The sequence below is a fragment of the Lipomyces japonicus genome (genome assembly GCF_038497905.1).
Source record: "Lipomyces japonicus strain CBS 7319 unplaced genomic scaffold V1514scaffold_2, whole genome shotgun sequence".
Classification (NCBI taxonomy): Eukaryota; Fungi; Ascomycota; class Lipomycetes; order Lipomycetales; family Lipomycetaceae; genus Lipomyces; species Lipomyces japonicus.
Genome location: NW_027117814.1, coordinates 47,826 through 60,264, shown reverse-complemented (window position 1 = coordinate 60,264; position 12,439 = coordinate 47,826). Strand labels below are relative to the sequence as shown.

Here is a 12,439-nt window from a genome sequence, read left to right as displayed (position 1 = left end):
CCAAGCTGCACCTCAAGTGTCGAATGATACTTTTTATGGCCGCATGCTCAACAAGTACAATAACGTACAACCACATCAGCAACCGCCACAAAGACAACATCAGCAACAACAACGTGACACAAATGACAATCGTCATCGAACAGACCAAGGAGGACCACCTCGAACTAATTTTGTGCCAAGCACGACTGTCAATAGTCCGTTCCCAATGTTATTCAGTAGATCTAACGGGCAGCAAAACGGAGCTGGTGTTTCCAGACCAAATAATACAGCTGTTTCTAAAGAGACAAGTGGAAGCGCTAACCTGTCGTCAAGAGATCGTATGCGTGAAATTGCGGGAAAATTTTCTTTAGCAGAACAAAACGGATCAGCAAGTAATTTAATTGGTAGTTCATCAGTCTTGAAGGGCCAGGCCGTCAAAAAACTAGTTCAAAGAAAACCAGCACCAGCCAGGCCTGTAGATATTAAGGATGAAGTTCTCGCGCATGACACGACGATTGAAGACAACCGAACAATCAGCCGCCTCGAGACAGTTTTTCCGAATTTTTCAAAGTCTGTATTGGTGCAGGCAGTTCTGCTAATGAAGAACTACGACGATGCAGCTGAATGGCTATCTCAGCAGGATGAACTTGAATTGGCTGCTACCGTGCGAAACCGGTCTGATTCTCCAGAAGTGATCATTACGTCGAAGCGTGACATTCAAAAACCGGCACGATCTATTAGGGAAAAGTTCGGTACGACTCAGGTTTCTGGTGCTATTAACATTGATTCATCTCCAGTGGCTAAGGTTTCACCAAAGAAACACCAGCGTAACATGACGGAGGATGACGAAGAACTCGAGGAAGTTATTGATATTAACTCAGAAGACGAATCAGTTGAAAGTTTGGATGAAACTCAAAATACCGATGGTATTGTAGCAAAGCTTTTGGATATATACAATCATGATGCTGCGCCAGTTATTATGGACGTTTCAAACTGCACAAGAGAAGTTGCCGTAAAGATTATAGAAGGCAGGCCGTATCCTTATTTGGACTCAGTTAGATCGGTTGATATCTCAAAGCCAGAAGAACCCGGTAAAAAGAAATCTAAACGGCCAAGAAAATTAGCAGGCGACAAAGCTGTTGATGAGGCATTAGAAGTATGTATTGTGATATGCAAATTGAAAGTTATAATGCTTATTGAAAATATAGACATTGTCGGGATACGAAGCTGTGGATTCATTGATTCTCGAATGCAATAAGCTTGGCAAATCTGTATCAAACACCGTTCTTAAGTGGGGCGTGAACACTCACGGATCCAACGGCGAGTTAGAGATTGTTGATATTGATGCCGAGTCAGACTCGGGGGTCGAAAATTCTCCAAGGAAGCAACCTGGTGGTGGTTACTTTACTGAACAGCCACAATTATTGGCGGATGACGTGAAGTTGAAGAGTTACCAACAGGTTGGCATTAATTGGCTGTCATTGCTATACAAAAAAAAACTGTCGTGCATTTTAGCTGATGAGATGGGTATAAACCGTCCTTAAAAAAACTCTTTAACTTGATTTTGCTAACTAGTGAAATTATTAGGTTTGGGTAAGACTTGCCAGGTCATTTCTTTTTTAGCTCATCTGAAAGAGATTGGCCTGGAAGGCCCACATTTGGTTGTCGTGCCTTCATCTACTCTTGAGAATTGGTTGCGTGAGTTCAAACGGTTTTGTCCAAGCTTGGTTGTGGAGCCTTACTACGGTTCACAGAAGGAACGTCAAGAGCTCAGAGCGGTGCTGTTGGAGAGTGATTTTGATGTTATCGTTACCACTTACAATCTTGCATGTGGAAGTCCACTGGACACGTCTTTCTTGAAAGGATATCAATTTAATTGCTGCATATACGATGAAGGTCATATGCTAAAGAACAGTGAATCTGAACGATACAATAAGTTGATGAAGTTAAAGGCAAAATTTAGGTTGTTGCTAACCGGTACACCGTTGCAAAATAATCTGCAGGAATTGATTTCTCTTCTTGCGTTCATTTTGCCCAACCTTTTTAAAGAGAGAAAGGAAGATTTGCAAATAATTTTTAAGCATAAGGCAAAGACAACAGATACCGAAGATGCTAATAATATTGCTCTGTTATCTCAACAGCGTATATCGAGAGCGAAAACGATGATGACTCCGTTTGTTCTTAGACGAAAAAAAGATCAAGTACTGCAACATCTGCCCAAGAAAATCCATTTTGTTGAGTACTGTGATCTTTGTCCAGAACAGAAAGTTATTTACGATGCAGAATTGGATGCATCTAGAAAAGTCATTGAAGCACGACAGGAAGGCAAACCGCTTTCAAAGAATGATAGGTCGTCAGCCAATGTGCTTATGACACTGCGAAAGGCTGCTGTCCATCCGTTACTGTTCAGGAGAATTTACACTGCTGAAAAACTTCGAAAGATGTCTAAGGACATCATGAAAGAAGAAAGATATTATAATGCGAATCAAGAATACATTTTTGAAGATATGGAGGTCATGTCTGACTTTGAATTGCATAATCTGTGCTTAAAGTTTAAGAGTATTAGAGACTATAGATTGCAACATGATGAATGGATGGTGTCAGGAAAGATTCAAAAATTGAAAGAGATGTTGATAGAGATGAAAGATAGAGGTGATCGGATTCTAATTTTCTCTCAGTTTACTCAAACTTTAGATATTCTTGAGAGCGTATTGTCAACCTTGGACTTGTCGTTCCTTCGACTTGACGGCCAGACGTCTGTCGAAGTTCGTCAAGACTTGATTGACAAGTTTTATGAAGAGGAAGATATTAATTGTTTTCTTTTATCCACAAAGGCAGGTGGGTTTGGTATTAATCTTGCATGTGCAAATGTGGTGATCATATTCGACATGAGTTTCAACCCACATGATGATCGACAAGCCGAGGATCGCGCACATCGTGTGGGTCAAACTCGTGAAGTGAAAGTGGTCAGGTTGGTTACGAAGGATACGATTGAAGAAGCGATATTGCAATTGGCGAACACGAAGTTGGCATTAGATAAGAGCGTGAGCGATGAATCTGAAGAAGCCAAGATGGAGGAGAAAAATGCGAGCCTGGTGGCTTCCCTTATATTTAAAAAATGATAAGAATTCGATAGAGATTCGTTAAAGCAAAATGATAATGGTTTGATAGATTTTCAGCGTTTTGAAGGAGTACGCATGTAAATATAACTTTTTTTTAACATATTTTACAATATGACAATTTTTTCTTGATCTCTTCATCGGCTTGAAAAGTATTGTAATTTCAAAAGCTATTCAGCAACCATCGTGCAAATATGAAGCGACAAATAGCACTTTTAGTGAGCCACACGTCACGATAAAATGATGAACCAGCTAACCGTGCAATAAAATTACCTGAATGAGAACGCTGGCAAAAAAAAAAATACACCAGTTGTTGGTGTAGCTGAACCAAAATCAAAAATGATATGCACATATTTGAAAGCTAGTCCTTATCAATTGAAAAAAAAAAAAACATTTTCATTCTTCTTCCTCTTTCGCAATCCTAATTCCTTCTGTCGCTTCCTTTTCCTGCTTCAATTTTTCGTCTTGCAAATAGTCTTGTTTTCTTAAATCCGTACTGCTTAGCTTACCGGCCCAATTATTTTCAGCATCCCCATTCACTACGCCAATTTGCCAAATGCTTAACGGTGACATATTTCTTTTTAACCTTTCTAGATTAACTGCTAGCCCACCTTTTTTTGTTTCAGCGCTTACTACCAAGGCGTCAATTGCATCGATCGTAACTGCTTGGCCGTAGATGTCGTTGATCTCATGTGTTGAAGCATAAATCGCTGGATATATGTAGTTCACAAATGCTATTACTCTTTGAGAACGATCATCATATGATTGCAGGTATTCCTTATATTTTTTGTTCTGCAACAGTGATGGGCCTGTTACGCCAATGATTAGTGACTTACTAGCTAAAAAGCCACACATTGAAAGAAGGATTTTGTGGCCATCATGTAAATGATCAAAAGTTCCACCAACTTTAAAGTAGTAACACGTTATTCGTCAGCGCCACGTATTATTTTTTTCGGCCTAAATTTTTTTTTTCATGTACATACCAGCAACAACTTCATAGGAACCTTCGGGACCTTCGGAGTCTTCAATTAAATTACCTTCATCATCCAGCTGTCCACCTAAAACTGATAGTTCTGGCAAGTCGACTGCAGGTTCATCATCAACATCTTCCGTGACAGAAGACATTGTTGATATTGTGCTGTTCTCTCCAGTCGGAAGTATGATTATGGGTAAAGCAGGTGCGAACACGGAAGATTGTTGTTCGGCAATGAAAACAGGCAGTATTTTTGAATCTTCAATGTTCCAATCAGTAAGAAGCATGTACTGTAGCTTCATACATACTCACCACTCTTGCTTATGGCGACTACTTCCCAACTCTTGTTTCTTGCCTCAGCAACGCTGAAGCCGCCGACGCCTTCAAGCAGAACTTTAACATCAACGTTTTCTTTATGTTCTAACTTTGCAATCTCGCCAGATATTGTGTACAATTGCGACAAGATATGATGAGCTTCACGGAAAGCTTCTGGTGGTTGCACAACGAGAATGTCGAGTGAGCCGTTGGAAAGGGTCGAGTGCAATGCCTGCCGGATGACATGATAGTAGGCCAGGCGAATTGAAGCATAAATATCCGGGTTGGCCAGTAGAAGTGTTGTACTATACAGGGACATTTTACACGCCTGCCTGAGTCTTTCAAGACGCTGTCGCTGATTGAAAGTGTGGAGTAAAATGCTGGACACGCGTCCTCGCAGATAAATGGATTTTTAACATGCAACCTCCTGCATAACTGTTTGGGGACCTATGCGCTTATACATTTCGCCGCCAACACCCTCATACAATTCTGATGAGCTCTTAATCGTGATATATTAGTCACTCCTGAACTCATTCAAGTACAATAGAGATCTCCTTGGAGTGATTCTCTTTTTTTTCTGGACACGTATCTGTCATGGTTGGTGTTGCTGGTGGCAGTAGAGGTTGTGCTAACTGCAAAAAGCGGAAGATTAAGGTGAGCTGCTTACGTTCACATCGCGTTCAATCAACCACTAACCCGTGTTTCAGTGTGATGAAACCTTTCCAAGTTGTACAAAGTGTGTTAGAACCGGTAGAAAATGTGGTGGACCTATAATTGGACCCGTGTTTCGAAAACAGCGCGTGGGCGTTAGAGGTGGGAATTATATTAGTGATGTTAGCGATGTCAGCTATTCTTCGTCAGTCTTCAATCGATCTCTGATTAATGATTCGGCGCGACGAAACGGACTTCTCAGTAGGTTTTCTGACGGCGGTGAATCTTTTATGACATTGAAAAAGTCACTCTACGAGCAATATGACAGTACATTACAGCCCGAAGTTGATCTTTTTCTGTACACACCCAATGTTCCCAGGGCTTTATCGTTATTCCCGGAATATGATTTATTTAATTACTGCATCTCAGTATTCATGGACAAATTTGCTATGGTGATGAAGATCGACAGGTTCAGTGATAACTTATTAACTCAAACGTGGATTCAATCGCTTCCCCAGTTTGTTCTGTCAAATAGTCCTTCAACCACAATGTACGCATCTCGTGCTCTTGTATTGTCATACTATGGAGCGACGTGCGGGGATTCTGATATTTCTCTAATGGCATTGGGCTGGTACGTCGAAGGGCTACGGTATCAGAAAAAAGTAGTGGAGATACTAGTCACCGAGGAGCATCAGCAAATTGACAATTTAACACCACGTTCATCTATTTCTTCTTCTTCAACACCATCTCTTTCGTCGTTGTCTTCTGTCATGTTTGCTTCGAATTCCAATTCTTTGTCCCTTCCTGTCTCACTTCTTGAATGGGCTGCGACAGACACGCCGCCCAGGCCGCCAGCGCCAGAAAAAGCTTCTTTATTAACTGCTCGCGTTGAGTCTCAGTTAATTGATATTTCCAATATAGACCGTACTTCCTGGCGCTCGATGCGTGGTAATGAAATGTCTTTGGAAGATGATTCGGTTACTGGTGGCGTTTTACTAGCCCTCTATGAAACGCTTAATGCCGATCTAGAAGCTTCTTGGTTAGGGATGGTATCTGGCGCTGTGCAATTAATGCGACTACGCGGTCCAAATGCCTATATGACTGGGTTTAATAATACGTTGTTTCATACTACTCGTGGCCTAACTGCAGTACATGCGATTCTATCTCGGAAACGTTCGTTTTTGAACGATCCAGAATGGAAATCGATTCCATTTGCATTAGAACAGGGAAAACAAATACATCATCAGCTTTATGATCTTATATTTGAAGTACCAGAATTAGAAGAATGTGTTGATGAGATATTCGTGAAGGATGAACACGTTTCATCGGTAAGAGAGCAGTATAGAACAAAGGAAGATTGTCGGCGTGTAAAAGAACTTTATTATCGGATTAAAGATCTAGATGAGCGATTTGAAGCGTGGTTTAGGAGTTATTGTGAGAATACTAAGCACTACGCCCGCCGAAACTCGTCTAAGGTGACGTTTGATACGATGACGTTTGATTCGATTTCTGGTCAGCCAATCTATCCGGTTCATAAATGTGCCAGCAGCAAAACCGACGAAGAGTGGAAGCAGACTCATTTTTTTAAGCCACCCATAAGTTTTGTTACGGCTCACGATGCACGCTTGGTGACTATGTATTACTGCATTCGCATGATTCTTGCATATATGCTTAGGATGACTGTTGGCTTTACCAAGCTTGAATATCCAGCCGTTCTTGATCTTGAACAACATACTAATGTTCATGTTGTTTCAGAAATGAAAAGAAAGTTTGATAAGTTCATATTAAAGTCTGCAAGTTTCATATGCCGTTCTTCTTCATTTGTGCTTTCAAAAACATCTGGAGCTTCAATTTTAAATCTTATATTGCCGTTAAAAGTCGCGCAATCTGCATCATTTGATATCTATCGTCGGGGTTGGATATGGGATAGATTTAGAGCAATTCATAACATGGGATTTAAGATTGCCATGGTAGATAATCCTCAGGAATTGGCCGCAATGGAAACAGAGTGGCGTGCGTATAGCGAATTGCCGATCTGTGAGGGATGCAGTGAAAGGATAGCTAACACGGCAGCTAAGTTTATTGAAGAGTTGGTTCTTTAGTTTTGTTGTTAATATTGAGACTTTATAGCTTGGGTTTTTACGGATGTATGGAGTTTTATTAAAGGACTATGTGAATGTTATGGATTTATGTGTTTATTATGATTTTAGTGATGAGGCGTATTTGATTTTTCTCAGTGTATATAATTGATGCATTATGTGTACTCCACGTATGTAATTATGAATTGATATGAATTCATAATTTTTTTTATTGATGTATAAATCACTTTTGTGAAATTTTTGTCGACCTGAAGCGGAATCTAACTTCCTTACTTCATACAAGATAAAATGTACAATGAAAAATTTTGCGCCTCGTTTAAGTCATATACTCATATATATATAATCATTTTTCTTTCTTTTGATCTAGTTCTCTGGTATTACTCCGTTGTTCCATGATTACTCCGACGGTACTTCTAATCAACTCCCGTTCTTCATATATGATCACCAGTGCCAATGCGATTGCGATTGCCGACAATGAAAAAAACTGCATCCAAGTGTCAATCGGAGAAATCGCCCTTACGACGACCCATGCAATTGCACCTGCCACCACGGTGTGAATGCTCGGCCAACTACTCCGTCGCTTGAGTGGGTGTAACGTCTCGTTGTTGCGTCCGGACACGCCACTGTGCTGCTTCTCATCAAGACCATTACTGATCTGGTAGTATTTACCAATATAATACCCACAGGATACAATCCGTAGACTGAGATTTACCATGTTGGCATATACTAATCCCGGAGCTCCAAATTTAAGTACCCTAATGAACAAATATCCACATAATGCAAAAACAGCAGAAAATCCAAGCATTAACGCAGATTGTTCTCGTACCTGAGCAGGTGTCGCGCCAGATTGAACAAACGCTTCAAGGATTCCGTTGAACGCTAATAACGGGATATAATATGCATAAGCAGAAATGACAGATTTTCCTGATACCCCGGTAGTCCACTTCTTTCCCGCGACTAACGTTAAAAGGAACGGAGCAGCTGAGGGACCAATGACAAAACAGAAAATTGCCAGATGAGAGTAAACTCTAAGCATGGTGGTTAAGGAGTCAGACGCAGACCGTAAATTTGAAGGAATTATAGGAGCAGCTAATAGCTTTGCGAATAATGATCTACTCGATTCCTCAATGGGAAAAAACACAAGCCGTGCGAGTAATGATCCATAATTTGCTGCTAAAGCATACAAACCTTGTTCACTAATTGTACTGAAATAACTGGCCAAAAACTTATCTCCCTCTGTCAAATAATGTTTAAACACGGTTTGCAGCCACAGTGTCGACGCTAATTTAATGGTCGGGTGATGAAAATAAAACCATGGCGATCGAGAGATTTCTTCTTTCCAAATTCTTTTAGGCAATATGCTGTTTTCTTTACCTCTTGTTCTTTCCCAAACAAGGCATACATATAATCCAGTTAGCACTCCAGCGTAAGCTAATTGTCCAAGTGCAAATGCAAGAACTCCGGTATCTTCGCGCGTTGACACAGTTAAAAAAAAAGTGATAACGCATCGTGCAATCACAGCCGCAGACTCGCAAATGGCACGCAATTTGTATTGCAAGTCGTACTGGGCCAAAGCAAACATTGGCTCTGAAGCCAGCTCAACGATCGAAGCTATTCCGTAAATCACTACAACAGATTTAAAATACGGCAGTCCTGATACTTCGATACTTGCGCCGCGGATGTAATACCAAAAGGAAAACAGGCCGGCTAACGGAATGCCAGCTAAAAATGCAATATAGCCAACGTTGACAACACTCTGCGCAATGCCTGATACTGTTCCTTCTACCACACCACCTTCCATTCTAAACGTGTCTGGTTTAGGTGATGTTGTTTGTCGTTGGATTCCTATCCGAATGGCTTCTCGAGAAAAAAATAAAATTGACGTATTTAGCAACTCTAACTGGGTCGATACCCCTAGCCTCTCTGGAGATAAAAATCGAAGCAATGTCTGATTAAGTGAAAATGTAAGGACTTTAGAAAAAAATTGAAGCAAGATCAAAAATATTGCCCCGATAGCTGATCTGTGAATGTATTGTTCTGAGTGTTCCCGTGGTGACTCCCTTTGCGCCATTAGTGCCGCTGGCGGAGGTACGACTATAGTAGAATGTCTTCGACCGTGTCGACGACTCGCTGTCGGCGGATGGCCGCGATGAGGTGAATCCATCGTTGCTATGTTGTCGCCGCTGATTCAAGTAATAACCGCGTAGCAATTCGATCTTTGGCCAAATTAATTCAACGATGAAGTTATAACATAAAGTTCTGATGCAAATTCATGTGAGCTGAGATGATGTCAAGCAAGAAATTAATGCTGTCACAATTCACAACTACAAGCCAATTCTACCAATTCTGAATTACAAAAGAAAAGGGCACCGAGGTCATTAATTAAAGACTACGTAAATGTCATAACGTCGACCGGCTTGTTCCGTATGCGTGAGAACGTTATAGTGAGTCAAGCTTTGATTACATCTGGCAGCTCAGGGGCAACCTGATGATGGATTAGAACTTACTAAATTGGAATGTTAGTTTATATTGGACAAGTAACTATACCGATCTTGAAGTATTTTAAGCTAAATTAAACTATTTGGATATATTTTGAGTCGAAAGTCATTAAAGGTCTTGCACTACCACCAAGTACCTCGTGAACTTGTTAATCTACAATCATGGGCAGCAGGGGAATTGCAAGGCATCCATACCAGGATAATGTTCCATTGGACGACACCAACGATACAATATTTTTGGGAGATTCTGACGAAGATGGAAATGATGATTTTTTTTTCAGTTCTGTTGGATCTGGATCGCTGAGTAAGCATGGAAAAGGCTAGTATTGTTAATTACGTGAACCGGTTGAAACCACATAGATTTAGTCATTCATCAAGGCATACGCTAACTAAAGTTTGCTAGAGAAGAAAAATTTACAAAATATTGAGCCGATTGGTGAATACCGGACTCTTCCGGACTCAGGAGAACAGATTTATGTTGCAAAACCTCCGAGATGGGAAGTGCCAGTTGACAACGGATCCAACTCTGAACGATCGCAAATTGATGACATTCAAGGATTTTCTTTATTGCTTTTTTTAACAAATGGATTGGGGATTGAAAGTTTGAATAATCGATTATTGGCGGACGAATTCGCTCGTGAAGGATATTTCGTTGTTGCACCTGATTTATTCTCAAATGATCCGAATTCGGCACAATCTAAGGATAACCGCGCTAATGATTCAGATGGTGGTACTGCTTTACTATCAAAATTTAAAAACTTGGCGATAAATAGTGTTTCTGGGTTTATGACTGACATGTGGATAGCACGGCACACAGAAGAGAAGACATGGCCGGTTTTGGTGCATATGGTTGAAGAAATTGTGGAACTGTACAGGCCAAGAGATATTTGTATAGTCGGATACTCATTTGGTGCCAAGTACGGGTTAAAGTTGCTGCAGTTACCATTGGATCAGAGCCTGGTGCCACAAGCCGAGCCAAAGAAAGTCACTCCACGGTCGTCTCTTGCTCCATCCTTTTCGATTGATTTGCATAACCCTTCATGGGCACGATTGATCTTTACCGGTGTTATGTGTCATCCTTCGCTTGCTGAGAAGAAAGATTTTTCCGCAATTAAAAAGCCTGTGCTAATAATTGGAGTGGAAGACGATCCATTGTTTCCTCCAGATCTGCTGAAAACTGCTTCAGAGAAAATGACGAAAGATAACATATTTTTCGATATTAAATTGTATGACAGAAAATTACCTCATGGGTTTGCTGTTAAAGGAGATTATCCGCCGGACAACTTACTCGTGAATGAGGGCCAACTTGCAGCCCATAATGATGTTTTGGGGTGGTTAAAGTCATTTATTGCTTGAACATAGCTTCAAGTTACGCACTGGCGTTTCTTAGTTTTGTTTTTTTTTTTGTACATATATGGGTTAAAAAAATGGAGTTTATTTTTTTTAGATCTGCTTTTATAATTGACATTTATTATTTTAAACATACTGACTTGAATCATGAACGGTGTGCTTATGTTGCTGGCAACGGTTGAAATTTATGTATTTAACTGATCACGCTGTAACTTCATTTCTGGCTTCTTCGAACTCTTCAACAAAAGATAACTGATCGTCCAAAAGATTTCGAATAATCGAATTTCTATTGCCAGCCCTTCTAAACCCATATTCCATCTGACCGGGACTTGACGGCGCTGATGATTTACTAAGAATATGTGAGACAGGCAATGACGAAGAAAATGCTGATAAGTTCGGCCTAGAGATTTTTGCATCCAATTTGCCTATTTGCTCCTTAACAAGGTAATCTTCATCGTCGCCATGTACAGAAACGGTTTCTTTTACTATTCGTTTAAGTTCTAGTATATACTTGCCAACTTTATATTTTTGCATGCTCTCGCTTGCGGTAATGTACTTCCAACCAACGCAAACTTTGCACGATGCGCAAAGTAAATCGGCAACACAATGCATTCCTGTAGTCAACATTCGCTCTGTTGGCATGCCTAAATTGACATTAACCACGTCTGATATCAAAACCCCTCGGCCTTGTCTGCCATGAAACGCTTTAGAAACCACATGTTCGTAATATGCGATATGAGCCTGACACTTTCGACATTTAAAAATGGTAATAGGAATAGATAGCGAAGGCGAAAAAAGTGTTTCAACCCTGAGGCCGAGCTTCTGATTAGACGAACCCGCGACGACAGGACGTGATGAGCTTTGGTCATCAGCATCAGTATCTATACTAATCGGGTGTTTCCAGGAAGGCGTTAAAAACGATAGCACCAATTTTCTAGAAGAAGAAGTTCCATTCATAACAGAAGTTTTGCACTTTTGCGTTCTGACAGAGGCTGCAGGGATGTTAACAGACCGTGCCGGAGCTAATGAGTTGGGTTGAGATATTCTTGATGGATGCGACGCAGGTGGAACGTTGGAGGTTTGACGCGACTGAAAATAAAATTCAGGACGAACTATCAGACTTGCCAGCAATACCTGCCAAAGCAAGAATGCTATAAAAAAAAGGACTAGTGTGAATGTAATTGTGGGCGTTGGTTCAGTTAAAACTTGGGGCGATGGAAGTAGGGCGACAAGAACAATCCTGACACAACGACCAATGTTTGTTATTTGACACAAACTTGAAATTACTAGTATTGAATTCTTAAAAGTTTGAAGATGGCGTAGAAAGGTATGTATATATCAGGTATGCGCAAACAACGGACCTTGTAATGTTATGCGTAATAACAAGTCAAATATGACGAGGATTGTTGAATCCCAATTTCTCAGCTACGAGCACCTTGATATTGTACACATTTT

The 12,439-nt window shown here is 40.6% G+C and overlaps 6 protein-coding genes across 6 annotated transcripts; 3 read left to right on the top strand and 3 right to left on the bottom strand.

The window, feature by feature from the left end:
• Nucleotides 1-43: 43 nt before the first annotated feature.
• On the top strand, nt 44-3,101 carry V1514DRAFT_274976 (SNF2 family N-terminal domain-containing protein; the record flags this gene model as incomplete). The annotated part of the gene is made up of 3 exons (XM_066924879.1): nt 44-1,135; nt 1,188-1,506; nt 1,567-3,101. 3 exons carry the CDS (start codon nt 44-46, stop codon nt 3,099-3,101), a joined length of 2,946 nt encoding a protein of 981 aa, XP_066785824.1.
• A 196-nt stretch (nt 3,102-3,297) lies between these two features.
• On the bottom strand, nt 3,298-4,816 carry V1514DRAFT_62180 (uncharacterized protein). The gene is made up of 3 exons (XM_066930078.1): nt 4,384-4,816; nt 4,082-4,330; nt 3,298-4,003 (listed from the first exon to the last, which is right to left on the bottom strand). Exons 1-3 carry the CDS (start codon nt 4,703-4,705, stop codon nt 3,495-3,497), a joined length of 1,080 nt encoding a protein of 359 aa, XP_066785823.1. The 5' UTR covers nt 4,706-4,816; the 3' UTR covers nt 3,298-3,494.
• Nucleotides 4,817-4,870: 54 nt separating this feature from the next.
• V1514DRAFT_323811 (uncharacterized protein) lies at nt 4,871-7,453 on the top strand. The gene is made up of 2 exons (XM_066926319.1): nt 4,871-5,040; nt 5,094-7,453. The coding sequence occupies exons 1-2, from the start codon at nt 4,981-4,983 to the stop codon at nt 7,137-7,139; spliced, it is 2,106 nt and encodes a 701-aa protein (XP_066785822.1). The 5' UTR covers nt 4,871-4,980; the 3' UTR covers nt 7,140-7,453.
• Nucleotides 7,254-9,492, bottom strand: V1514DRAFT_323810 (Rft protein-domain-containing protein). Its single transcript, XM_066926318.1, has one exon. It carries the CDS (start codon nt 9,298-9,300, stop codon nt 7,480-7,482), a length of 1,821 nt encoding a protein of 606 aa, XP_066785821.1. The 5' UTR covers nt 9,301-9,492; the 3' UTR covers nt 7,254-7,479.
• Nucleotides 9,485-11,154, top strand: V1514DRAFT_323808 (uncharacterized protein). Its single transcript, XM_066926317.1, has 3 exons — nt 9,485-9,580; nt 9,660-9,953; nt 10,038-11,154. Exons 2-3 carry the CDS (start codon nt 9,797-9,799, stop codon nt 10,988-10,990), a joined length of 1,110 nt encoding a protein of 369 aa, XP_066785820.1. The 5' UTR covers nt 9,485-9,580; nt 9,660-9,796; the 3' UTR covers nt 10,991-11,154.
• Nucleotides 11,062-12,378, bottom strand: V1514DRAFT_323806 (yippee zinc-binding/DNA-binding /Mis18, centromere assembly-domain-containing protein). Its single transcript, XM_066926316.1, has one exon. It carries the CDS (start codon nt 11,939-11,941, stop codon nt 11,186-11,188), a length of 756 nt encoding a protein of 251 aa, XP_066785819.1. The 5' UTR covers nt 11,942-12,378; the 3' UTR covers nt 11,062-11,185.
• Between the last annotated feature and the right edge of the window lie 61 nt (nt 12,379-12,439).